The following is a 25,548-nucleotide window of genomic DNA, read 5'->3' as shown; positions in this document are numbered from 1 at the left end:
CAGATTTTGGACAGGGACTTTTGAGGAATTTTCTTGGAATTTTTTGGGGATTTTTTTGGGATTTTTTGGGGAATTTTTTGAGGTTTTTTTGGGGATTTTTGGGATTTTTGGGGGATTTTTTGGGGATTTTTGGGATTTTTTTTGAATTTTTCTGGGATTTTTGGGGGTTTTTCAGGGATTTTTGGACAGAGTTTTGAGGAATTGTTTTGGGATTTTTTTGGGATTTTTTGGGATTTTTTGGGGATTTTTTGGGGGTTTTTTTGGGGTTTTTTTGGGGTTTTTTTGGGGTTTTTTTTGAATTTTTTGGGGATTTTTGGGGGTTTTTTGGGGGATTTTTCAGGGATTTTGGACAGGGACTTTTGAGGAATTTTCTTGGAATTTTTTGGGGATTTTTTTGGGATTTTTTGGGGAATTTTTTGAGGTTTTTTTGGGGATTTTTTGGGATTTTTGGGGGGATTTTTTGGGATTTTTGGGGGTTTTTCAGGGATTTTTGGACAGAGAGTTTTGAGGAATTGTTTTGGGATTTTTTGGGGATTTTTTGGGGATTTTTTAGGATTTTTTGGGGGTCTTCTGGGGTTTTTTGGGATTTTTTTTGAATTTTTGGGGATTTTTTGGGATTTTTCGGGGATTTCAGACAGGGAGTTTTGAGGAATTTTTTTGGAATTTTTCGGGATTTTTTGGGAATTTTTTAGGGATTTTTTTGGGGTTTTTCTGGGGTTTTTTGGATTTTTTTTGAATTTTTGGGGGATTTTTGGGGATTTTGGACAGGGACTTTTGAGGAATTTTTTTGGAATTTTCGGGATTTTTTTGGGATTTTTTAGGGATTTTTAGGGATTTTTTTGGGGTTTTTCTGGGGTTTTTTGGGATTTTTTTTGAATTTTTTGGGGATTTTTGGGATTTTTCGGGGATTTTGGACAGGGACTTTTGAGGAATTTTTTTGGAATTTTTTGGATTTTTTGGGGATTTTTTGGGATTTTTTAGGGATTTTTTTGGGATTTGTTGGGGATTTTTTGGGGGGTTTTTTGGGGTTTATTGGGATTTTTTTTAATTTTTTGGGGATTTTTGGGGGGTTTTTTGGGGATTTTGGACAGGGAGTTTTGAGGAATTTTTTTGGAATTTTTTGGGATTTTTTGGGGATTTTTTGGGGATTTTTGGGATTTTTTTGGAGTTTTTTGGGGATTTTTGGGGGGGGGGTTTGGGGTTTTTTGGGATTTTTTTTTTAATTTTTGGGGGATTTTTTGGGGATTTTTCTGGGATATTTGGGGATTTTTCGGGGATTTTGGACAGGGACTTTTGAGGATTTTTTTTGGAATTTTTTGGGATTTTTTTGGGATTTTTTAGGTATTTTTTTGGATTTTTTGGGGATTTTTTGGGATTTTTTTGGAGTTTTTTAGGGATTTTTTGGGGGTTTTTCTGGGGTTTTTTGGGATTTTTTTTTGAATTTTTGGGGATTTTTTGGGATTTTTCGGGGATTTTGGACAGGAACTTTTGAGGAATTTTTTTGGAATTTTTTGGGGATTTTTTAGGGATTTTTTAGGGATTTTTTTCATTTTTTTGGGATTTTTTGGGGATTTTTTGGGATTTTTTTGGAGTTTTTTGGGGATTTTTCAGGAATTTTTGGGGATTTTGGGGATTTTTTGAAATTTTCAGTGGTTTTTTTTTTTTTAGTTTTTCTGGGATTTTTTTGGGGGTATTTTTTCAGGAATTTGGGGATTTTTTGGGAGGGATTTTTTTGGCATTTTTCTGGGATTTTTTGGGATTTTCTCTGGGATTTTTGACAGGGATTTTCAGGAATTTTTTGGGATTTTTCAGGAATTTTTGGGATTTTTTTTTTAAATTTTTTTGAATATTTTTTTATTTTTCAGGATTTTTTCTGGGATTTTGGGGGGGTTTTTTTAGGAATTTTTGGGGATTTTTGGGGATTTTTCAGGAATTTTTCTGGGATTTTTTGGGATTTTTCTGGGATTTTTTGGGGAAATTTTTTAGGGATTTTTTTCATTTTTTTGGGATTGTTTTGGAATTTTTTAGGGATTTTTTCTGGGATTTTTTTGGGGTTTTTTGGGATTTTTGGGGGATTTTTCAGGAATTTTAGGATTTTTTGGGCAATTTTTGAGAGAGATTTTTCAGGAATTTTTGGGGATTTTTTTGGATTTTTTTGGAATTTTTCTGGGATTTTTTTTATTTTTAGGTTTCCCAGAATTTGGGGGTTTGGGGTCAGAATTCCCAGGATTGGGGGTTTTTGGCGCCGGAATTCCCAGGATTTGGGGTTTTTGGGGTCGGAATTCCGTGAATTTGGGGGTTTGGTGCCAGAATTCCCAGGATTTGGGGGTTGTCGGTTCAGAATTCCCAGAATTTGGGGGTTTTGGGGCCAGAATTTCCGGGATTTGGGGTTTTGGGGCCGGAATTCCCAGAGTTTGGGGGTTTTTCGGGCCAAAATTTCCAGGATTTGGGGTTTTTGAGGCCGGAATTCCAGGATTTGGGGGGTTTTGGGTTGGAATTCCCGGAATTTGGGGGATTTGGTGCCAGAATTCCCAGGATTTGGTGGTTTTGGGTCAGAATTCCCTGAATTTAGGGGTTTTGGGGCTGGAATTCCTGGGATTGGAGTTTTTGGTTCAGAATTCCCAGGATTTGGGGGTTTGGGGCCGGAATTCCCAGAATTAGGGTTTTTAGGGGCCAGAATTCCTGGATTTGGGGGTTATCGGGTTCAGAATTCCCGGGATTTGGGGTTTTGGGGCCGGAATTCCCAGAATTTGGGGGTTTTGGGTCAGAATTCCCGGAATTTGGGGGTTTGGGGTTGGAATTCCCAGGATTCGGGGTTTTGGGGCCAGAATTCCCAGAATTAGGGTTTTTAGGGGCCAGAATTCCTGGGATTTGGGGGTTATCGGGTTCAGAATTCCCGGGATTTGGGGTTTTGGGGCCGGAATTCCCTGAATTTAGGGGGTTTTGGGGCTGGAATTCCTGGGATTTGGAGTTTTTGGTTCAGAATTCCCAGGATTCGGGGTTTTGGGGCCGAATTCCCAGAATTAGGGTTTTTAGGGGCCAGAATTCCTGGGATTTGGGGGTTATCGGGTTCAGAATTCCCGGGATTTGGGGTTTTGGGGCCGGAATTCCCAGAATTTGGGGGGTTTTGGGTCAGAATTCCCGGAATTTGGGGGGGTTTGGGGTTGGAATTCCCAGGATTCGGGGTTTTGGGGCCAGAATTCCCAGAATTAGGGTTTTTAGGGGCCAGAATTCCTGGATTTGGGGGTTATCGGGTTCAGAATTCCCGGGATTTGGGGGTTTTGGTGCCAGAATTCCCAGGATTTGGGGGTTGTCGGTTCAGAATTCCCTGAATTTGGGGGTTTTGGTGCCAGAATTCCCGGGATTTGGGGTTTTGGGGCCAGAATTCCCAGAGTTTGGGGGTTTTTGGGGCCAAAATTTCCAGGATTTGGGGATTATCGGTTCAGAATTCCCAGGATTTGGGGGTTATCAGTTCAGAATTCCTGGGATTTGGGGGTTTTGGGTTGGAATTCCCTGAATTTGGGGGTTTTGGTGCCAGAATTCCCGGGATTTGGGGGTTTTGGGTCAGAATTCCCTGAATTTGGGGGGTTTTGGGGCTGGAATTCCTGGGATTTGGGGTTTTTGGGTCAGAATTCCCAGGATTTGGGGGTTTTGGGTCAGAATTCCCAGAATTTGGGGGGTTTTGGGGTTGGAATTCCCAGGATTCAGGGTTTTGGGGCCGGAATTCCCAGAATTAGCGTTTTTAGGGGCCAGAATTCCCAGGATTTGGGGGTTATCGGGTTCAGAATTCCCGGGATTTGGGGTTTTTGGGTCAGAATTCCCAGGATTTGGGGTTTTGGGGCGGAATTCCCCAGAGTTTGGGGGTTTTTGGGGCCAAAATTTCCAGGATTTGGGGGTTATCGGTTCAGAAGTCCTGGGATTTGGGGGTTATCAGTTCAGAATTCCCAGGATTTGGGGTTCTTTGGGTCAGAATTCCCGGGATTTGGGGGTTATCGGTTCAGAATTCCCAGGATTTGGGGTTTTTGAGGCCAGAATTCCCGGGATTTGGGGTTTAGGGGCCAGAATTCCCGGGATTTGGGGGTTTCGGGTCAGAATTCCCAGAATTTGGGGGTTTTTGGGTCAGAATTCCCAGGATTTGGGGGGTTTTGGTGCCAGAATTCCCAGGATTTGGGGTTCTTTGGGTCAGAATTCCCGGCATTTGGGGGTTATTGGGTTCAGAATTCCCAGGATTTGGGGCTTATCAGTTCAGAATTCCCAGGATTTGGGGGTTTTTGAGGCCGCAATTCCCAGGATTTGGGGTTTTTGGTTCAGAATTCCCAGGATTTGGGGGTTATCAGTTCAGAATTCCCAGGATTTGGGGTTTTTGGTTCAGAATTCCCAGGATTTGGGGGTTATCAGGTTCAGAATTCCCAGGATTTGGGGTCTAGGGGCCGGAATTCCCGGGAATTGCCTGCTTTTGCAGGAGTACATCGTGAACAGGAACAGGAAGATCGAGAAGCGGCGCCAGGAGCTGACGGAGAAGGAGGGGAGCAAACAGCGGCCGGACCCCTTCAAGGGTGAGCAATTCCCGGGAATCTCCGGGAATTCCCGGCAATCCGGGGCAGTTTTCCCGAGCTCTGGTGGTTGGGGATTTTTTTAGGCTCGGTTTGGGATTTTTCCGGGTTTTATTTGGGAATTTTCAGGCTTTATTTGAGATTTTTCCAGGTTTTATTTGGGAATTCTCAGGGTTTGTATTTTGGGATTTTTCCAGGTTTTATTGGGAATTTTCAGGCTTTATTTGAGATTTTTCCAGGTTTTATTTGGGAATTCTCAGGGTTTGTATTTTGGGATTTTTCCAGGTTTTATTGGGAATTTTCAGGCTTTATTTGAGATTTTTCCAGGTTTTATTTGGGAATTCTCAGGGTTTGTATTTTGGGATTTTTCCAGGTTTTATTTGGGAATTTTCAGGCTTTATTTGAGATTTTTCCAGGTTTTATTTGGGAATTTTCAGGGTTTGTATTTTGGGATTTTTTCAGGTTTTATTGGGAATTTTTTTCTGGGTTTATTTGGGAATTTTTCCAGTTTTATTTGGGAATTCCCAGGGTTTGTATTTTGGGAGTTTTCCAGATTTTATTTGGGAATTTTTTCCTGGCTTTGTTTGGAATTTTTCCAGGTTTTATTTGGGAATTTTCAGGCTTTATTTGGGAATTTTTCCGGGTTTATTTGGGAATTCTCAGGGTTTGTATTTTGGGACTTTTCCAGATTTTATTTGGGAATTTTTCCAGGTTTTATTTGGGAATTTTTTCAGGTTTTATTTGGGAATTTTTTCCTGGGTTTGTTTGGAATTTTCCCAGGTTTTATTTGGGAATTTTCCTGGCTTGATCTGGGAATTTTCAGGTTTTATTTGGGATTTTTCCCAATTTTATTTGGATTTTTCCCGGTTTTATTTAAGGGTTTTTTTCCAGGTTTTATTTGGGAATTTTCAGGCTTTATTCAGGAATTTTTCCCGTTTTTTGGGGGGATTTTTCCTGTGTTTATTGGGAAGTTTTCCAGGTTTTATTTTGGAATTTTCAGGGCTTTGTATTTCGGGATTTTTCCAGGTTTTATTGGGAGTTTTTGCTGGGTTTCTTCGGAATTTTTCCCAGTTTTTTTTAGGATTTTTTCAGGTTTTATTTGGGATTTTTTCAGGTTTTCTTTAGGGATTTTTTTCCTGGTTTTATTTGGGAATTTTCAAGCTTTGTATTTCGGGATTTTTCCAGGTTTTATTGGGGATTTTTCCTGTATTTATTGGGAAGTTTTCCCTGTTTTATTTGGGAATTTTCTGGCTTTATTCAGGAATTTTTCCCGGTTCTATTCGGGATTTTCCCAACTTTTTGGGGGGATTTTTCTCCAGCCTCGATTTGGAATTTTTGGGTTGAAATTTTTGGGATCTTCCAGGCCAAAATGTTTGGGATTTCCTTGGGAAAAGCGGGAATGCGGCTCCGGGACAGCCCCGATCCTCGTTTTGGGGTGAAACCCGCGGGATTTGGTCCCTTTGGGAGGGAATTTTGGGCTGGAGCGGCTCCAGTCGGGCCTTTCCCGACCCGAATCCCTGGAATTTTGGGGGATTTTTTGGGAATTCCGGGATTAGGGCTGGGCCAGGAGCATTTCCTGCAGGGACTCGAGGCCACTGCTCCTTTTTGGGGTGAAACCCGCGGGATTTGGTCCCTTTGGGAGGGAATTTTGGGCTGGGAGCGGCTCCGGTCGGGCCTTTCCCGACCCAAATCCATGGAATTTTTGGGAATTTTTGGGAATTGCGGGCTCAGGGATCGGCCAGGAGCACTTTTTCCAGCGGATCGAGGCCGCTCCTCAGTTTTGGGGTGAAATCCGAGGGATTCTGACCCTTGGAATGGGAATTTTGGGCTGGGAGCGGCTCCGGTCGGGCCTTTCCCGACCCAAATCCATGGAATTTTTGGGAATTTTTGGGAATTGCGGGCTCAGGGATCGGCCAGGAGCACTTTTTCCAGCGGATCGAGGCCGCGCACTGCCTGGCCTGTGACATGCTGATCCGGCGCAGGCGGCGCTGCTGCAGCGGCACCTCCGCTCCGCCGAGCACGGCCGCAACCGCCGGGTGAGCCACTGGGAGAACTGGGAGAACTGGGAGGGCTGGGAATGGCTGGGAAGGTGGGAATGGCACGGCCGTAACCGCCGGGTGAGGAACTGGGAGAACTGGGAATGGCACGGCCGCAAGCGCAGGGTGAGGAACTGGGAGAACTGGGAATGGTTGGGAGTGCTGGGAATGGCTGGGAAGGTGGGAATGGCACGGCTGCAACCACCGGGTGAGCAACTGGGAGAACTGGGAGTGCTGGGAGAACTGGGAGAACTGGGAATGGCTGGGGAGAACTGGGAGTACTGGGAATGGCTGGGAATGGCACGGCCGCAAGCGCAGGGTGAGGAACTGGGAGAACTGGGAATGGTTGGGAGTGCTGGGAATGGCTGGGAAGGTGGGAATGGCACGGCTGCAACCACCGGGTGAGCAACTGGGAGAACTGGGAGTGCTGGGAGAACTGGGAATGGCTGGGAAGGTGGGAATGGCACGGCCGTAACCGGTGGGTGAGGAACTGGGAGTACTGGGAATGGCACGGCCGCAAGCGCAGGGTGAGGAACTGGGAGAACTGGGAATGGTTGGGAGTGCTGGGAATGGCTGGGAAGGTGGGAATGGCACGGCTGCAACCACCGGGTGAGGAACTGGGAGTGCTGGGAATGGCTGGGAGAACTGGGAGAACTGGGAATGGCTGGGAATGGCACGGCCGCAAGCGCAGGGTGAGGAACTGGGAGAACTGGGAATGGCTGGGAGTGCTGGGAATGGCTGGGAATGGCTGGGAATGGAGGGAAGGGCACGGCCGCAACCGCCGGGTGAGGAACTGGGAGTACTGGGAGAACTGGGAATGGCTGGGAATGGCTGGGAATGTGGGAATGGCACAGCCGTAACCGCCGGGTGAGGAACTGGGAGTACTGGGAGTGCTGGGAATGGCTGGGAATGGCATGGCTGCAACCGCCGGGTGAGCAACTGGGAGAACTGGGAGAACTGGGAATGGTTGGGAGTACTGGGAATGGCTGGGAGTACTGGGAATGGCTGGGAAGGTGGGAATGGCACGGCCGTAACCGGTGGGTGAGGAACTGGGAGTACTGGGAATGGCACGGCCGCAAGCGCAGGGTGAGGAACTGGGAGAACTGGGAATGGTTGGGAGTGCTGGGAATGGCTGGGAAGGTGGGAATGGCACGGCTGCAACCACCGGGTGAGCAACTGGAGAACTGGGAGTGCTGGGAGTACTGGGAATGGCTGGGAATGTGGGAATGGCACGGCCGTAACCGGCGGGTGAGGAACTGGGAGAACTGGGAGTGCTGGGAATGGCTGGGAATGGCATGGCTGCAACCGCCGGGTGAGCAACTGGGAGAACTGGGAGAACTGGGAATGGCTGGGAGTACTGGGAATGGCTGGGAGAACTGGGAGTACTGGGAATGGCACGGCCGCAAGCACAGGGTGAGGAACTGGGAGAACTGGGAGTGCTGGGAGGGCTGGGAATGGCTGGGAATGGCTGGGAATGGCACGGCTGCAACCGCAGGGTGAGGAACTGGGAGAACTGGGAGAACTGGGAATGGCTGGGAATGTGGGAATGGCACGGCCGTAACCGGCGGGTGAGCAACTGGGAGTACTGGGAGAACTGGGAGTACTGGGAGGGCTGGGAATGGCTGGGAATGGCACGGCCGCAACCGCCGGGTGAGGAACTGGGAGAACTGGGAGAACTGGGAATGGTTGGGAGTACTGGGAATGGCTGGGAATGGCACGGCCATAACCGGCGGGTGAGGAACTGGGAGAACTGGGAGAACTGGGAATGGAGGGGAGTACTGGGAATGGCTGGGAATGGCACAGCCGCAACCGCCGGGTGAGCAACTGGGAGAACTGGGAGTGCTGGGAATGGCTGGGAATGGCACAGCCGTAACCGCCGGGTGAGCAACTGGGAGAACTGGGAGTGCTGGGAATGGCTGGGAATGGCACGGCCGTAACCGCCGGGTGAGCAACTGGGAGTACTGGGAGAACTGGGAGTACTGGGAGGGCTGAGAATGGCACAGCCGTAACCGCCGGGTGAGCAACTGGGAGTGCTGGGAATGGCTGGGAGAACTGGGAGTACTGGGAATGGCTGGGAATGGCACGGTCGCAAGCGCAGGGTGAGGAACTGGGAGAACTGGGAATGGCTGGGAATGGAGGGAAGGGCACGGCCGCAACCAGCAGGTGAGGAACTGGGAGTACTGGGAATACTGGGAGTGGAGGGAATGTGGGAATGGCACGGCCACAAGCGGCGGGTGAGGAACTGGGAATGGCCGGGAAGGGCTGGGAATACTGGGAATACTGGGAATGGAGCGGATGGCTGGGAATACTGGGAATGTGGGAATGGCACGGCCGCAACTGGCGGGTGAGGAACTGGGAATACTGGGAATGTTGGGAATGTGGGAATGGCGGGAATGGCTGGGAATGGCGGGAATGTGGGAATTTGGGAATGGAGGGAATATTGGGAATGGAGGGAATGGCGGGAATCTGGGAATGGCGGGAATCCGGGAATGGCGGGAATCCGGGGCGTTGCTGGGAGTTTCCTGGGAATTTTCTGGGAATTCTGGGCCTTTCCCAAGGCTTTTCTGGGCGTTTCTTGGGAATTCCCTGAGAATTCCAGCGGGGTTTTCTTGGGAATTGCGGGAGTTTCCAGCTGTTCGCTGCGGATCCCAAGGGCTCTGCTGGGGGGAATTTGGGGGAATTTTTGGGGAGAAATTTGGGGGAATTCTGGGGGATTTTGGGGGGAATTTTGGGGGATTTTGGGGGAATTTTTTGGCAATTTTTGGGGGAATTTTTTGGGAATTTTGGGGGAAACTTTTGGGAATTTTGGGGGGAATTTTGGGGGAATTTTTGGGGTAATTTCGGGAGTTTCCCAGCTGTTCACTGCCGATTCCAGGGCTGTGCTGGGGCTGTTTTGGGGGAATTTTTGGGGGGAATTTTGGGGGAATTTTTTGGCAATTTTTGGGGGAATTTTTGGCAATTTTGGGGGGAATTTTTTGGCAATTTTGGGGGGAATTTTGGGGAAATTTTTGGGGAAATTTGGGGGCAATTCTGGGGGAATTTTGGGGAAATTTTTGGGGGAATTTTGGGGAAATTTGGGGGGAATTTTGGGGGGAATTTCAGGAGTTTCCCAGCTGTTCACTGCTGATTCCAGGGCTCTGCTGGGGCTGTTTTGGGGAATTTTGGGGGAAATTTGGGGGGAATTTTGGGGGGAATTTCGGGAGTTTCCCAGCTGTTCGCTGCGGATCCCAAGGGCTCTGCTGGGGCTGTTTTGGGGAATTTTGGGGAATTTTTGGGGGGAATTTTGGGGGGAATTTTGGGGGGAATTTCAGGAGTTTCCCAGCTGTTCACTGCCAATTCCAGGACTCTGCTGGGGCTGTTTTGGGGGAATTTTGGGGGAATTTTTTGGGGAATTCTGGGGGAAACTTTTGGGAATTTTTGGGGGGAATCTTGGGAGGATTTTGGGGGAATTTTTTGGGAATTTTGGGGGGAATTTGGGGAGTTTCTGGGGCGCTTTCCGGGGCTGATGCCGGAATTGCGGCGGCAGCTGGCGGCCGAGCAGTTCCGGAAGACGAGCCTGCACGTGGCCAAGAGCGTCCTGAACAACAAACACATCGTGCGCATGCTCGAGAGATACCTGCAGGTACCCGCCCCTCCCTCCCGCAATTCCCGCAATTCCCACAATTCCCACAATTCCCGCGCTTTTCCCGCTTTTTTGGGGCTTTTTCGGGGTTTTTTTGGGGCTTTTTGGGCGTTTTTTGGGCGTCTTTTGCTTCCGATCCCGGTGGTTTTTCCCTTCCTTTGTTGTTCTCAGCGGTGTCTTGGGAATTCTTTTCCCTGTTTTCTCTCTTCCTTGGCATTCCAGCGTTCCCAAACCCAATTCCCAAAAATCCCGGAAAAATCCGGAGCTTTTCCCGCTTTTTTGGGGTTTTTTTGGGCGTTTTTTTTGCTTCCAATCCCGGCGGATTTTCCCTTCCTTTGGTGTTCCTGGCGGTTTTTTTGGGAATTACTTCCCAATTTTCCCCCTTTCTTGGCATTCCCACATCCCCAGACCCAATTCCCGAAAATCCCAGAAAAATCTGGAGCTTTTCCCTCTTTTTGGGGGCTTTTTTGGGCTTTTTTTGGCGTTTTTCACTCCCAATCCTGGCGGATTTTCCCTTCCTTTGGTGTTCTTGGCGCTGTTTTGGGAATTTTTTTTCCCGGTTTTCTCTCTTCCTTGGCATTCCCACATTCCCAGAGCCCAATCCCAGACCCAATTCCCAAAAATCCCGGAAAAATCTGGAGCTTTTCCTGCTTTTTTGGGGCTTTTTTGGGCGTTTTTTGCTTCCGATCCTGGCGGATTTTCCCTTCCTTTGGCGTTCCTGGCGCTTTTTTGGGAATTTCTTCCCAATTTTCCCCCTCCTTGGCATTCCAGCGTCCCCAGAGCCCAATCCCAGAAAAATCCTGGATTTTTTATCCAATCCTGGGCTTTCTCCTCCTTTTCCTGGAGCTTTTCTCATTCCTGGGGGGGGTTTTTTTGGGAATTTTTTTCCCAGTTTTTCCTCCTCTCCTCGGCATCAAAGCCAAAATTCCTCAAATCCCAGAATTTCCCCAAAAATCCCTCCCTGGAGCCATAGCTCCGGTCCAGGAACTATGGGATTTTTGGGGAATTTTTTGGGGAATTTTTGGGCAATTGTTGGGGGAATTTTTGTGGAATTTTTTGGGGATTTTTCGGGAATTTTGGGGGAATTTTTTGGGGAATTTTTTGGGGAATTTTTTGGGGAATTTTTGGGGAATTCCCACCCCATTCCCAGCCCCAAATCCCAGGAATCCAAACCCCCCTCCCAGAATCCCCCAAAATCCCATTTTTCCTCCTCGGGAGCGGCCGGAATTCGGGGCTGGGCCGGGAATTCCGGGATTTTCCGGGCAGGATCCGCATCCAGGGCGGAGCAGGAGGAACGGAAGCGCCTCCGGAGCCTTCCCGGGAATGCGGCGGGAGAAGCTCCAGATCCCAACAATTCCTTCCCCTTCCCGGAGCTGGAAAAACTCGGGAGAAGTGGGGGAAAAATGGGAAAAAAATGGGAAAAACGGCGACTCTGCCTGCTGGGTGCTGGGCAAAGGGATTTGGATCCCAAAATCTGGGATTTAGATCCCAAAAAACAGGATTTGGATCCCAAAAAAACGGGGTTTGGATCCTGAAAAAAAAGGGGATTTGGATCCCGGGAGAAGAAGGGACGTTGGATCCCAAAAAAACGGGATTTGGATCCCGAAAACCGGGATTTGGATCCCAAAAATCCGGGATTTGGATGCCAGCAAAGGGGGACTTTGGATGCCGGGAAGAGACCCCGAATGCTGGGAAAAGGGATTTGGATCCCGGGAAGACGGACCTGGAGTCCTGGGAAAAGGAGGGGCCTGGATCCCGAAAAACGGAGCTGGATCCTGGGAAAAGGGACCCTGATCCCGAAAAAAGGAGCTGGATCCCAGGAAAAGGAGCTGGATCCTGGGAAAAGGGATCTTGGATCCCGGGAAAAACGGACGTTGAGTCCAGGGAAAAATGGGATTTGGATCCCGGGAAAAAGGGACTCTGGATCCCGGGAAAAATGGGATTTGGATCCTGAAAAAAGGGATTTGGATCCCGAAAAAAGGCACCTGGAATCCTGGGAGAAGGAGGGACCTGGAGTCCCGGGAAGAGGGATCTTGGATCCCGGGAAAAATGGGACTCTGGATCCCGGGAAAAACGGACGTTGAGTCCAGGGAAGAAAGGGATTTGGATCCCGGGAAAAATGGGATTTGGTTCCCGAAAAAAGCCACCTGGAATCCCAGGAGAAGGAGGGACCTGGAGTCCCGGGAAGAGGGATCTTGGATCCCGGGAAAATGGGATTTGGATCCCAAGAAGAGGGACGTTGGATCCCGAAAAAAAGGGACTCTGGATCCTGGGAAGAGGGAGCTTGGATCCTGGGAAAAATGGACGTTGAGTCCAGGGAAAAAAGGGACTTGGATCCCGAAAAAAGGGACTCTGGATCCCGGGAAAAAAGGGACTTTGGATCCTGGGAAGAGGGAGCTTGGATCCCGGGAAAAATGGACGTTGAGTCCAGGGAAAAAAGGGACTTGGATCCCGAAAAAAGGGACTCTGGATCCCGGGAAAAAAGGGACTTTGGATCCTGGGAAGAGGGAGCTTGGATCCCGGGAAAAATGGACGTTGAGTCCAGGGAAAAAAGGGACTTGGATCCCGAAAAAAGGGACTCTGGATCCCGGGAAAAAAGGGACTTTGGATCCCAAAAAAAGGGAGCTTGGATCCCGGGAAAAATGGACGTTGAGTCCAGGGAAAAAAGGGACTTGGATCCCGAAAAAAGGGACTCTGGATCCCGGGAAAAAAGGGACTTTGGATCCCAAAAAAAGGGAGCTTGGATCCCGGGAAAAAGGGACTTTGGATCCCGGGAAGAGGGACTCTGGATCCCAAAAAAAGGGAGCTTGGATCCCGGGCAAAATGGGATTTGGATCCCAAGAAGAGGGACTCTGGATCCCGGGGAAAAAGGGGCCGTTGGATCCCGGGAAGAGGGACATTGGATCCCGAAAAAAGCCACCTGGAGTCCCGGGAAGAGGGAGCTTGGATCCCGGGAGAAGGAGGGACCTGGATCCCGGGAAGACGGACCTGAGGTCTGGGGAAAAGGTACCTGGATCCCGGGAAAAAGAGGGATCTTGGATCCCGGGAGAAGGGACGTTGGATCCCGGGAAGAGGAGGGACCTGGATCCCGGGAGAAGGGACGTTGGATCCCGGGAAAAAGAGGGATCTTGGATCCCGGGAGAAGGAGGGATCTTGGATCCCGGGAAGACGGACCTGAGGTCCAGGGAAAAGGGACGTTGGATCCCGGGAAAAAGAGGGACCTGGATCCCAGGAAAAGGGATCTTGGATCCCGGGAAGATGGACCTGAGGTCTGGGAAAAAGGGACGTTGGATCCCGGGAAGGGGAGGGTCCTGGATCCCGGGAAAAGGGACGTTGGATCCCAGGAAAAAGAGGGATCTTGGATCCCGGGAAAAAGAGGGATCTTGGATCCCGGGAAAAGGGACATTGGATCCCGGGAAGAGGAGGGACCTGGATCCCAGGAAAAGGGATGTTGGATCCCGGGAAAAAGAGGGATCTTGGATCCCGGGAAGACGGACCTGAGGTCTGGGAAAAAGGGACGTTGGATCCCGGGAAGAGGAGGGACCTGGATCCCGGGAAAAAGAGGGATGTTGGATCCCAGGAGAAGGAGGGATCTTGGATCCCGGGAAGACGGACCTGAGGTCTGGGGAAAAGGGACGTTGGATCCCGGGAAGAGGGACCTGGATCCCGGGAGAAGGGACGTTGGATCCCGGGAAAAAGAGGGACCTGGATCCTGGGAAAAGGAGGGATCTTGGATCCCAGGAGAAGGGACGTTGGATCCCGGGAAAAGGGACGTTGGATCCCGGGAAAAAGAGGGACCTGGATCCTGGGAAAAGGAGGGATCTTGGATCCCAGGAGAAGGGACGTTGGATCCCGGGAAAAAGAGGGACCTGGATCCTGGGAAAAGGAGGGATCTTGGATCCCAGGAGAAGGGACGTTGGATCCCGGGAAAAAGAGGGACCTGGATCCTGGGAAAAGGAGGGATCTTGGATCCCAGGAGAAGGGACGTTGGATCCCAGGAGAAGGGACGTTGGATCCCGGGAAAAGGGACGTTGGATCCCGGGAAAAAGAGGGACCTGGATCCTGGGAAAAGGAGGGATCTTGGATCCCAGGAGAAGGGACGTTGGATCCCAGGAGAAGGGACGTTGGATCCCAGGAAAAGGGATGTTGGATCCCGGGAAAAAGAGGGACCTGGATCCTGGGAAAAGGAGGGATCTTGGATCCCAGGAGAAGGGACGTTGGATCCCGGGAAAAAGAGGGACCTGGATCCTGGGAAAAGGAGGGATCTTGGATCCCAGGAGAAGGGACGTTGGATCCCAGGAAAAGGGACGTTGGATCCCGGGAAAAAGAGGGACCTGGATCCTGGGAAAAGGAGGGATCTTGGATCCCAGGAGAAGGGACGTTGGATCCCGGGAAAAGGGACGTTGGATCCCGGGAAAAAGAGGGACCTGGATCCTGGGAAAAGGAGGGATCTTGGATCCCAGGAGAAGGGACGTTGGATCCCGGGAAAAGGGACGTTGGATCCCAGGAAAAGGAGGGATTTTGAGCCTGGAATCGGCTGCGTGGGATGGGATCATTCCCGTGATCCCAGTTCCTCCCAGTATCCCAGTCTGGGACACCAGTATTCCCATGATCCCAGTTAGTGCCATTATCCCAGCCCAGCATTCCCAGTATTCCCAGTCCAGCCCAGTGTTCCCATTATGGGACACCGGTTATTCCCACTATCCCAATCCAGAATAGCCACATTCCCAGTTATTCCCATTATCCCAGCCCAGTATTCCCATTATCCCACTCTGGGATACACCAGTATTCCCAGTATCCCAGTGCAGGACAGCCACATTCCCAGTGTTCCCAGTCCAGACCATTGTCCCAGTTATTCCCATTATCCCTGTCCAGACCAGTATTCCCATTATCTCAGACCAGTATTCCCAGTCCAGCCCAGTGTTCCCATTATGGGACACTGTTATTCCCAGTATCCCAGTTATTCCCAGTATCCCAGTCTGGGACACCAGTGTTCCCAGTATCCCAGCCCAGTGTTCCCAGTCCAGACCAGTGTTCCCATTATGGGACACTGTTATTCCCATGATCCCAGTTATTCCCAGTATCCCCAGTTATTCCCGTGATCCCAGTCTGGGACTCCAGTGTTCCCAGTATCCCCAGTTATTTCCAGTATCCCAGTCTAGGACACCAGTTATTCCCAGTATCCCCAGTTATTCCCATGATCCCCAGTATTCCCATGATCCCAGTTATTCCCAGTGTTCCCAGTTATTCCCGTTATCCCAGTCTGGGACACCAGTGTTCCCAGTATCCCCATTTATTCCCGCGATCCCAGTCTGGGACACCAGTGTTCGCAGTATCCCCAGTTATTCCCAGTATCCCAGTCTGGGACACCAGTTATTCCCAGTATCCCCAGTACTCCCATGATCCCAGTTATTCCCGCGATCCCAGTCTGGGACACCGTTACTTCCAGTATCCCCAGTTATTCCCAGTATCCCAGTCTGGGACACCAGTGTTCCCAGTATCCCCAGTTATTCCCAGTATCCCAGTCTGGAACACCAGTGTTCCCAGTATCCCTAGTTATTCCCAGTATCCCAGTCTGGAACACCAGTGTTCCCAGTATCCCCAGTTATTCCCAGTATCCCATCCCACGTTGCCGATTCCGGCAGGAGCTCCCGGCCTTCAGCCCCCCCCCCCCCCCCCGGAATTCCCAGGAGTTCCCCCCGGAATTCCCAGAAGTTCCCCGGAATTCCCAGAAGTTCCCGGAATTCCGGGAGTTTCCCGGGCTCGCTCAAAGGCGGCTCCGTCTCCCCCGGCAGGGCCCGGACGCGGAGGCGGCTCCGGAGCGTTCCCATTCCCAGGTGTGCAATTCCCGGCTGGAAAAAGGGCGGGAGGCGGCCGAGCCGAGGATTCCAGGTAATGCCCGGAGCCGGCGAGCCCGAAAATCCCTGGAAAAACCCCGAGAATTCCCAAAAAAAACCCAAAAAAAGGGGGAATCCTCGTTCGGCCTCGGGATTGCGGCTGCTCCGGAGGAAGGCGGGAAGAGATTCCCGAGGGAAGCCCGGGATGGGGGAGAGCGGCCCCCCCCCAGCTGGATCCGGGGCGATTCCCGGGAATCTGGGACGATTCCTGGAGATCTGGGACAATTCCCAGCGAGTTTGGGACAATTCCTGGAGATCTGGGACGATTCCCGGAGATTTTGGGACAATTCCTGGAAGTTTGGGACAATTCCCAGCGATTCTGGGACAATTCCCGGAGATCTGGGACGATTCCCAGCGATTTCAGGACAATTCCTGGAGGTCTGGGACAATTCCCGGAGATTTTGGGACAATTCCCAGCGATTTTGGGACAATTCCTGAAGATCTGGGACGATTCCCAGCGATTTCAGGACAATTCCCAGAGATCTGGGATGATTTCGGGACAATTCCCGGAGATTTCGGGACAATTCCCAGAAGTCTGGGACAATTCCTGCAGATTTTGGACAATTCCTGGAGATTTAGGACAATTCCCGGAAGTTTGGGACAATTCCCAGCGATTTCAGGACAATTCCTGGAGATTTCGGGACAATTCCCGGAGATTTCGGGACCATTTCCGAACAATTCCTGGAGATTCTGGGACAATTCCCGGAAGTTTGGGACGATTCCCAGCCATTTTGGGACAATTCCCGGAGATTTGGGGACAATTCCAGAGATCTGGGGATGATTCCCAGCAATTCCTGCAGATTTCAGGACAATTCCTGGAAGTTTGGGACAATTCCCAGCGATTTCAGGACAATTCCTGGAAGTTTGGGACAATTCCCGGCGATTTCAGGGCCACAATCCCGAGGTTCCTCCATCCCAAATCCACGGAATTCCCGTGACTCCAAACCCTTGGGATGAAATTCCTGCATCCAACCTCCCTCTTCCCAAAAAAAAACCCCAAAAAACTTGGGAATTTCAGGATCCCAAGCTCAGGAACGCCACCAGAATTCCCAAAATCCCGAATTCCAGAGGCTCCCGGGGCCGGATTCGCCTCAAAACCCCGGGAACAGCGAGGGATGCGGAATTTCGGGAATTTTCCCCTTTGGACTTGAATTTATCCCAAAATTCCCGCCGGGCTCCGGCTTTTCCCGTGGGATTCTCCCCTGTGGATCCTTTGGGATTTTCCCGGCCTTGGAGCCTTTTCCGCCCTTTTTTGGCTCATCCCAGGTGGCCAAACTTGGGATTTTCGGGATCTTTGGGGGCCAAACCGGGACCCCGAGCTCTTCCCGTGGTTCTCCCGGTGCGAATTCCCAGGTTTTTCCCCATTTTTCCATGGTTTTCCCCAAATTCTCCCGATTTTCCATGGGTTTTTTCCAATTTTCCCCGTTTTTCCATGGTCTTTCCCCAAATTCCCCCGATTTTCCATGGGGTTTTTTCCAATTTTCCCCGGTTTTCCTTGGTTTTTTCCTCGGTTTTTTCCTCGATTTTTTCCTCGATTCTCCCAATTTTCCATGGGTTTTTCCTGGATTTTCCCATTTCTCCCAGCTTTTTCCCCCTGATTTTCCCAATTTTCCATGGTTTATTCCCAATTTTTCTGATTTTCCGTATTTTCTCCCCGATTTCCCTCATTTTTCTCTGATTTTCCCCATTTTCCATGGGGTTTTTCCCCCCATTTCCCCCTGGTTTTCTCCTCCATTTTCCCGCTTTCCCACGCTTTTTCTCCCCGATTTCCCGCGGTTTTTCCCCAATTTCCCCGTTTTCCACACGCTTTTCCCCCAATTTCCCGGATTTCCCACGGATTTTCCCCCCGATTCCCTGATTTCCCGCGGTTTTTCCCAAGTTTTCCCCGTTTTCCATGGGTTTTTTTTCCCCCCAGGGAGAAGATCCCTTCACGGACGAGCCCCCGGAGCAGGACGGGGATGAGGCCCCGCCGGAATCCGGGGAAGGAGCAGCAGCAGCAGCGCAGGAATCCCGGGAATCCCCGGAATCCCAGGAATCCCCGGAATGCCGGGAAAAGGCGGAAAATTCCGAGGAGTTCCCCAAAGCCGAGGAATTCCTGAAATCCCTGGCGGAGCCGGAGCAGCCCCCGAGGCCCCTCCTGATGCCGCCCTTCCTGCAGGACGACGACGAGGACGAGGAGGAGCCCCAAAATCCTGAGAATCCGCCCCAAAATCCCGGGAATCCGCCTCAAAATCCATCGGGAAATCCGCCCGGAAACTCGCAGGAATCCGGGATTTTCCCCCAAAACGAAACTGAGGGAGGGGCGGGAAAAGAGGAGGAGGAGGAGGAGGAGGGGAAAAAGCAGGAAAAGGAGGAGGAAAAGGAGGGAAAAAAGCAGGAAAAGGAGGAGGAAAAGCAGGAAAAGGAGGAGGAAAAGGAGGAGGAAAAGCAGGAAAAAGAGGAGGAAAAGGAGGAGGAAAAAAAGCAGGAAAAGGACTCGGAAGAGCCGTGAGGATTCCCAGGAAAGGTGAGGCTTTGATCCCCAAATTCGGGGTTTTTCCCCCCGTTTTTTACGGAGCTTTTCCGGCCCCGCCGCCGGAATTCCGGGGGCGGTTGAGGGGAAATTCCTTCGGCTCATCCCAGGGGATTTTTCCATCGTTTTCCCCCCCATTCCTGGGGTTTTGTGGTTTTTGTTTTTTTTTTTTTTCCCCTGCAGGGTGAAGAAGCTGAGGAGCCGGAATTCCCAAGTTTTCCATCCCTCAGGAATTCTCCGCCAGGATTTTGGGGGAGGGGGATTTGAGGAAGAAAAAGCCCCCAAAAGATGGGAAAAACCCCCCAAAATCTTGGGAAGTTTGGAGAAATCCCAATAAAGGCAGCGAGCGGATCCCAAGGATTTTTCTCCTTTTTTTTTTTTTTTTTCCCCCGAATTTCTCCGTTTTACGGAAGATTTTGGGGTTATTTTCCCAAAAAAAAACCCCCAAACCCCCGGAATTTTTCCTCTTCCTTTTGCTTTCTCTCCGTCCCAGCGAGGATTTGGGGCTGGAATGGGGGTTTTTAGGGAATAATCCCATTCCAGAGGGATTTGGGAAGAAATTCCCATTTTCCCCCCTCACAGAAATTCCCTTTTCCAGCAAAATTTGGAGGCTCCGCCCCTCCCCCCCCCCATCATTGTTATCCCTCTTTTTTTTCTAAAAAATTCCCTAAAAAACCCAGGAATTCCTTGGAATTTGGTTGGATCTGGAATAAATCCCCGATATTTTTGGCGGGGGAATTTTTGGGGTTTGGTTTTTTTTGGACCAAAATCCCCTTTTCTCACCCCAAAACCCCACGGGAATTCCCCAAAATCAGGAATTTGGATGATTCCCCCCCCCCAAACTCATCCCAAATTCTTCTGGAATGGGAATTTCCCTGAAGGAATTCGGGGGGGGTGGGGGGCAGGGGATGGGATGGGGACCCCCAAAATGTCCCCAGGAGCCCCCAAGGACCCCCAAAATATCCCCAACCCCCCCCAGGACCCCCCAAAGTGTCCCCAGGGACCCCCCAAAGCCCCCCAGGGACCCCCAAAGTGTCCCTGGGACCCCCCAAAGTGTCCCCAGGACCCCCCAACCCCACCAAGGACCCCCAAAATATCCCCACCCCCCCCCCCCCGGGACCCCCCCAAAATGTCCCTGGGACCCCCCAAACCCCCCCAGGGATCCCCAAAGTGTCCCTGGGACCCCCCCAGGACCCCCCAAAGCCCCTCAGGGACCCCCAAAATGTCCCCAACCCCCCCCAGGACCCCCCCAAAGTGTCCCAGGACCCCCCAAAATGTCCCCAGGGAACCCCCCAAAGCCCCTCAGGGACCCCCAAAATATCCCCGGGATCCCCCAAAGTGTCCCTGGGACCCCCCCAAAGTGTCCCCAGGACCCCCCAAACCCCCCCAAAGTGTCCCAGGACCCCCCAAAATGTCCCCAGGGAACCCCCCAAAGCCCCTCAGGGACCCCCAAAATGTCCCTGGGACCCCCCCAGGACCCCCCAAACCTCCCCAAAGTGTCCCAGGACCCCCCAAAGCCCCCCAGGGACCCCCAAAGTGTCCCTGGGACCCCCCCAGGACCCCCCAAACCTCCCCAAAGTGTCCCAGGACCCCCCAAAGCCCCCCAGGGACCCCCAAAGTGTCCCTGGGACCCCCCCCCCCCCACGACCCCCCAACCCCCCCAGGGACCCCCAAAATATCCCCGGGACCCCCCAAAGTGTCCCTGGGACCCCCCCAAAGTGTCCCCGGGACCCCCCAACCCCCCCAAGGACCCCCAAAATATCCCCATCCCCCCCCAGGACCCCCCCAAAGTGTCCCAGGACCCCCCCAAATGTCCTCAGGGACCCCCAAAATGTCCCTGGGACCCCCCCAGGACCCCCCCAAACCTCCCCAAAGTGTCCCAGGACCCCCCAAATCCCCCCAGGGACCCCCAAAGTGTCCCCAACCCCCCCCAGGACCCCCCCAAAGTGTCCCAGGGACCCCCAAAATGTCCCCAAAGACCCCCCAGGACCCCCCAAAGAGCTCCAGGACCCCCTCGGGGACCTCCCGTGCCCCTCCCCCATCCACTGTCCCCCCCAGAGACCCCCCCCCGGTGTCCCCTGTCCCCGCCGGTGCCACCCCCGGTGTCCCCCGGTACCTCCCGGTACCCTCCCGGTGTCCCCTTCCCGGTGTCTCCCCGGTGCCTCCTTCCATCAACCCCCGGTGTCCCCCCGGTGTCCCCGGTACCCCCCGGTGTCCCCCGTACCCCCTTCCATCACCCCCGGTACCCCCCGGTGCCCCCTCCCCCCCCCTCCCGGTGTCCCCGGTGCCCCTTTCCATCACCCCCGGTGTCCCCGGTACCCCCCGGTGTCCCCGTACCCCCTTCCATCACCCCCGGTGTCCCCGTGTCCCTTCCATCACCCCCGGTACCCCCCGGTGCCCCCCGGTGCCCCTTCCATCACCCCCGGTATCCCCGGTACCCCCCGGTGTCCCCGTACCCCCTTCCATCACCCCCGGTGTCCCCGGTGTCCCCGGTGCCCTTTCCATCACCCCCGGTGTCCCCCCGGTGTCCCGCGGTGTCCCCGGTGCCCTTTTCCATCACCCCCGGTGTCCTCGGTACCCCCCGGTGTCCCCGTGCCCCCTTCCATCACCCCCGGTGTCCCCGGTACCCCCCCGTACCCCCTTCCATCACCCCCGGTGTCCCCGGTGCCCCTTCCATCACCCCCGGTGTCCCCGGTACCCCCCCCGTACCCCCTTCCATCACCCCCGGTGTCCCCGGTGCCCCTTCCATCACCCCCGGTGTCCCCGGTACCCCCCCGTACCCCCTTCCATCACCCCCGGTGTCCCGCGGTGTCCCCGTACCCCCTTCCATCACCCCCGGTACCCCCCGTACCCCCTTCCATCACCCCCGGTGCCCCCCGGTGCCCCTTCCATCACCCCGGTATCCCCGGTGTCCCCGGTGCCCCTTCCATCACCCCCGGTGTCCCCGTACCCCCTTCCATCACCCCCGGTATCCCCCGGTGTCCCCGGTGTCCCCGTACCCCCTTCCATCACCCCGGTACCCCCGGTGCCCCTTCCATCACCCCCGGTACCCCCCCGGTGTCCCCGGTGCCCCTTCCATCACCCCCGGTACCCCCCGGTTCCCCTTCCATCCCCCGCTGTGTCCCCGGTGTCCCCGTACCCCCTTCCATCACCCCGGTACCCCCCGGTGTCCCCTCCCCCCCCTCCCGGTGCTCCCCCCCCGCCCCCCCCCCCCCCCCCGCTCCCTCCCGTGACGTCACGCGGCGGGGCCGGCGGCGGGGGGTGGGCGTGTCCCGGTGCGCCGTGACGTCACGCGCAGCGCGGTGAGGTCAGTGCGGCGCCGCTGCCGGACCCGCTGCCCCTCGGTGCCCGCGGCCCCCCCGCCCCCTCCCCTCCCTCCTCCTCCTCTTCCTCCTCCTCCTCCGCCCCCCGCCGCCGCCCCCGGCCCGCCGGGAGGGAGGGAGGGCGGCTCGCCCGGCCCGGCCCGGCCCGGCCCCCTCAGGTAAGAGCGGGGCCGCGGGCGCGCCGGGAGGGCCGGGCCGGGCCGGGCCGGGGGCGCCGCCGGGGCTGAGGGGGAGCGGGAGGCTGAGGGGGGGGGGACACCGGGGGGGGGGGGGGGCTTCATGGGGGTGCCGCGATTCACGAACGCCGCTTACGTCGCCCCGCCGGCGTAACCCGCATTGCGTAATGCGGCCGCTGCGTCAGGGCGGCTACGCCAACGGCGTAAGCTGCGGCGCGGCCCCCGCCGCTGCGCCAACGCCGTAAGGCGGGGGCGCCGCTGGCGTAAGCGCCGGTCACGCGCCGCCCGCCGCGCGCGGCTCCGCTTTACGGTGCCCGCCTCCCTCTCCGCCACCTCCCGGTGCTGCCGCCGGCGGATCCGCGGCCGTCCCGCCGCTCCCGGGCGGCGCGGGCGGCTCCGGGGGGGCGCGGGGGTCGCGGCGGAGCGCCCTCCGCCCTGCGCCGCCGGGGTTACGCCGTTTGCGTAGGGCGCGGGGCGGGGTGGGCGGGGCCGCGCTGCGCTGTTTGCGTAAGCGCCGTTGGGCGCCGCGTTCCGCCGTTGGCGTAAGGCCGGCGCGGCGCCGCCGCCGTACGCCGTTTGCGTAGCGCGGGCCGGGCGCTGCGCCGTTGGCGTGCGCGGCGCGGGCGGGGCCGCCTTACGCCGTTGGCGTAGCGCGGGGCGGGGCCGGCGCGCGGGGGGCACTTCCTGCCGCCGCCATTTTGTCGCGGACCGGGAGGAAGCGGCGGCGGCTCCTGCGCGGCGGCAGCGCCGGCCCGGCCCGGCCCGGCCCGCGGTGAGTGACGCCCGGGACAGCGCCGGGATTGCCCGCGGAGCCGGGCGGGGCCCGGGCGGGGCCGCGCCGCTGTGGCGGAGGGAGCCCGCCCCCGTTAGGCCCAGCCCGCCCCCGTTAGGCCCAGGCCGCTCCCGCCCCGCGGGGCCGCCCCCGCCCGCTCGCCGTGAGGGGAGGACGCGCTGAGGGCGGCCCGGGGGTGCGGGGCCTCCCCGGGCCCGGGGCTATGACCGCGCTGGGGCCCTTCAGGCCCCTCACGGGGCCCGCCCGGCGCGGCTGAGGCGATTTTGACCTTCCCTAGCGCGGTTTTCCCAAATTCCCCGGTTTTGTGCTGTTCTTTGGGAATGATGACGTTGGAGGGCTCCACAGTGCGAGTGGGGGAGCTCCTGAGGGGCTCTCGGGGTTTTTGGGGATGGGAAGGGGGTCCCTGGGGGTGTCGCCGAGGGTTTTGGGGTGACAGGGGGTCCCTGAGGGAATTCCCGGTTTGTTTGGGATGGGAAGGGAGCACTGAGGGAATTCCTGGGTGTTTCGGGGTGGGAAGGGAGCACTGAGGGAATTCCCGGCTGTTTTGGGGTAGGAATTGGGAGCCTGAGGGAATTCGCGGTTGTTTTGGGCTGGGAAAGGGAGCGCTGAGGGAATTCCCAGTTTGTTTGGGATGGGAAGGGAGCACTGAGGGAATTCCCAGTTTGTTTGGGATGGGAAGGGAGCGCTGAGGGAATTCTCGGCTTGTTTGGGATGGGAAGGGAGCACTGAGGGAATTCCCAGTTTGTTTGGGATGGGGAGGGAGCGCTGAGGGAATTCCCAGTTTGTTTGGGATGGGAAGGGAGCACTGAGGGAATTCCTGGTGGTTTTGGGGTGGGAATTGGGAACCTGGGGGTGTCCCCGAGATTTTGGGGTGACGGGGGGGTGTTCTTCCGAGTTTTTTGGGAATACACTGAGGGAATTCCCGGGGAGGGAACCCTGAGAGAATTCCTGGTTGCTTTGGGATGGGAAGGGGACCCGGAGGGAATTCCCGGTGTGTTGGGATGGAATTTGGGAGCCTTGGGGGTGTCCCCGAGATTTTGGGGTGACAAGGAGTCCCTGAAGGTATTCCCGAGGGTTTTGGGGTGGGAATTGGGAGCCTGAGGGAATTCCCGAGGTTTTGGGGTGGGAATTGGGAGCCTGAGGGAATTGCCGAGGTTTTGGGGTTGGAATTGGGAGCCTGAGGGAATTCCCGAGGTTTTGGAGTGGGAATTCCTCCCCCGCTCACATTCCCTTGGATCTCATTCCCCAAATCCCTCCACAACTCCCAAAAATCCCCCGCAGTTTTCCCTGGGATGAGGCTGAACCCTCCTTGCCCTCCCTGGGCAGGGTTTTCCCGGGAAAAGCCCCCGTTATCCCTTGGATCCCAACATCAAACGCTTCCCTGGGGTTGGGCTGGGTTAAATCGAGGGTAATTAACTGCTAATTACCCCTTAATGACTTTGGGGTGCCGGGTGGAGCTGGGGGGGCGGAGGTTGGCTCCGGGTTTTTGGGAGTTCTGGCAGAGTTTGGGGTTTGGAGCAGCATTCCCAAAGTTTGGGGGGATTTGGGCATCGTTTTCCGAAGTTTGGGGTGGTTTGGGCATCGTCGGCCGCGGTTTCGGGGTTGTTTGAGGATGTTTTGTCAGATTTTGGGGTGGTTTGAGCATCACTTGTCGGATTTTGGGGTTTTCGAGCATCGTCTGTCACATTTTGGGGGGGGTTTGAGCTTCACTTGTGAAAGTTTAGGGGCTTTTGAGCGTCAGTTGTCAAAGTTCGGGGGCGTTTCAGCGTCACTTGTTGGAGCTTGGGGGGGTTTTGGGCATCGTTGCTGCAGTTTTGGGGCTGGTTTAGGATTTTTTGTGGAAGCTCTGGGATTTTTGAGCATCGTCTGTCGAAGTTTTGGGGGGGTTTGAGCTTCGCTTGTGGAGTTTTGGTTGGTTTGAGCATCATTTCCCCAAGTCTGGGGCTGTTCAGATGTTGTTTCTCAGCGTTTTCGGGGTGGTTTGAGCTTCAGCTGTCAAATTTGGGGGGGTTTGAGCGTCGTCTTCCGAAGGTTTGGGGATATTTGAGGGTGTTTTGGGAAAGTTCTGACGTTTTTGAGCATCGTCTGTCGAAGTTGGGGGAGGTTGATTGTTGTTCCTCCAAGTTTTGGGGTGGTTTGAGCATTTTCTGTCAAGTTTTGGGGTGGTTTTGAGCATCATTTGTGGGATTTGGGGGTGGTTTGGGGGTCGTTTCCCAAAGTTTTGGGGTTGTTTGAGGATCGTTCCCAAAGCTTGGGATGTTTAGGGATCATTTTCCGAAGTTTTGGGGTTATTTAAGGATCAATTCTCGGAGTTTAAGGATCATTCCCAAAGTTTTCGGGTGCTTTGAGTAATTTCCCAGAGTTTGGGTTTGTTTAAGGATCATTTCCCAAACTTTTAGAATTATTTAGCGATTATTCCCAAACTTTTGGGATTATTTAAGGATCAGTCCCCAAAACTTGAGCCTCATTCCCAAAAGTTTGGGATATTTAAGGATCACGTCGCAAAGTTTGGGGCGGTTTGAGGATCATTCCCGGAGTTTTGGGGTTATTTGAGGATCATTCCTAAAGCTTGGAATATTTAAGGATGAATTCCCAAAGTTTTGGGTTTATTTAAGGACCGTTCCCAAGATTCCGGG

At 54.1% G+C, this 25,548-nt stretch overlaps 2 protein-coding genes across 12 annotated transcripts in view; both read left to right on the top strand.

The window, feature by feature from the left end:
• The first annotated feature begins 4,371 nt into the window (after positions 1-4,371).
• Positions 4,372-18,977, top strand: LOC125325182 (cilia- and flagella-associated protein 251-like). Of its 11 annotated transcripts, none has more exons than XR_007203224.1 (8): positions 4,372-4,556; positions 6,460-6,589; positions 10,116-10,211; positions 11,430-12,123; positions 12,307-13,217; positions 16,007-16,103; positions 18,024-18,614; positions 18,804-18,977. XR_007203224.1 is itself a non-coding variant. In XM_048301980.1 (6 exons), the coding sequence occupies exons 4-6, from the start codon at positions 11,897-11,899 to the stop codon at positions 13,710-13,712; spliced, it is 1,587 nt and encodes a 528-aa protein (XP_048157937.1). In that variant the 5' UTR covers positions 4,372-4,556; positions 6,460-6,589; positions 10,116-10,211; positions 11,430-11,896; the 3' UTR covers positions 13,713-13,842. The 11 variants fall into 11 exon arrangements, 6 of the variants coding, with proteins under 6 accessions (XP_048157937.1, XP_048157939.1, XP_048157941.1 ...); XR_007203226.1 differs by having other exon boundaries at positions 11,430-12,872; positions 13,006-13,217; XR_007203227.1 differs by having other exon boundaries at positions 11,478-13,217.
• Positions 18,978-22,805: 3,828 nt separating this feature from the next.
• The window catches only part of BRD4 (bromodomain containing 4), a 65,140-nt gene continuing 62,397 nt past the window's right edge, over positions 22,806-25,548 (top strand). The window contains exon 1 of the mRNA XM_048300617.1: positions 22,806-22,891. The gene's annotated coding sequence lies outside the window, so the exon portion shown is untranslated. The remainder of the gene's footprint in view (positions 22,892-25,548) is intronic.

This window comes from Corvus hawaiiensis, chromosome 4 (genome assembly GCF_020740725.1).
Source record: "Corvus hawaiiensis isolate bCorHaw1 chromosome 4, bCorHaw1.pri.cur, whole genome shotgun sequence".
Taxonomy (NCBI): Eukaryota; Metazoa; Chordata; class Aves; order Passeriformes; family Corvidae; genus Corvus; species Corvus hawaiiensis.
Note: the sequence above shows the minus strand (reverse complement) of the source record. Positions and strands in the feature narration are given on the sequence as shown.

Coding starts and splice junctions, on each gene's coding strand:
- LOC125325182 (XM_048301980.1), top strand. CDS start 11,897: ATGCTGGGAAAAGGGATTTGGATCCCGGGAAGACGGACCTGGAGTCCT. Junction 12,124..12,306: donor GGGATTTGGATCCCGGGAAA/AAGGGACTCTGG, acceptor AGTCCAGGGAAG/AAAGGGATTTGGATCCCGGG. Junction 13,218..13,263: donor ACCTGAGGTCTGGGGAAAAG/GTACCTGGATCC, acceptor TCCCGGGAGAAG/GGACGTTGGATCCCGGGAAG.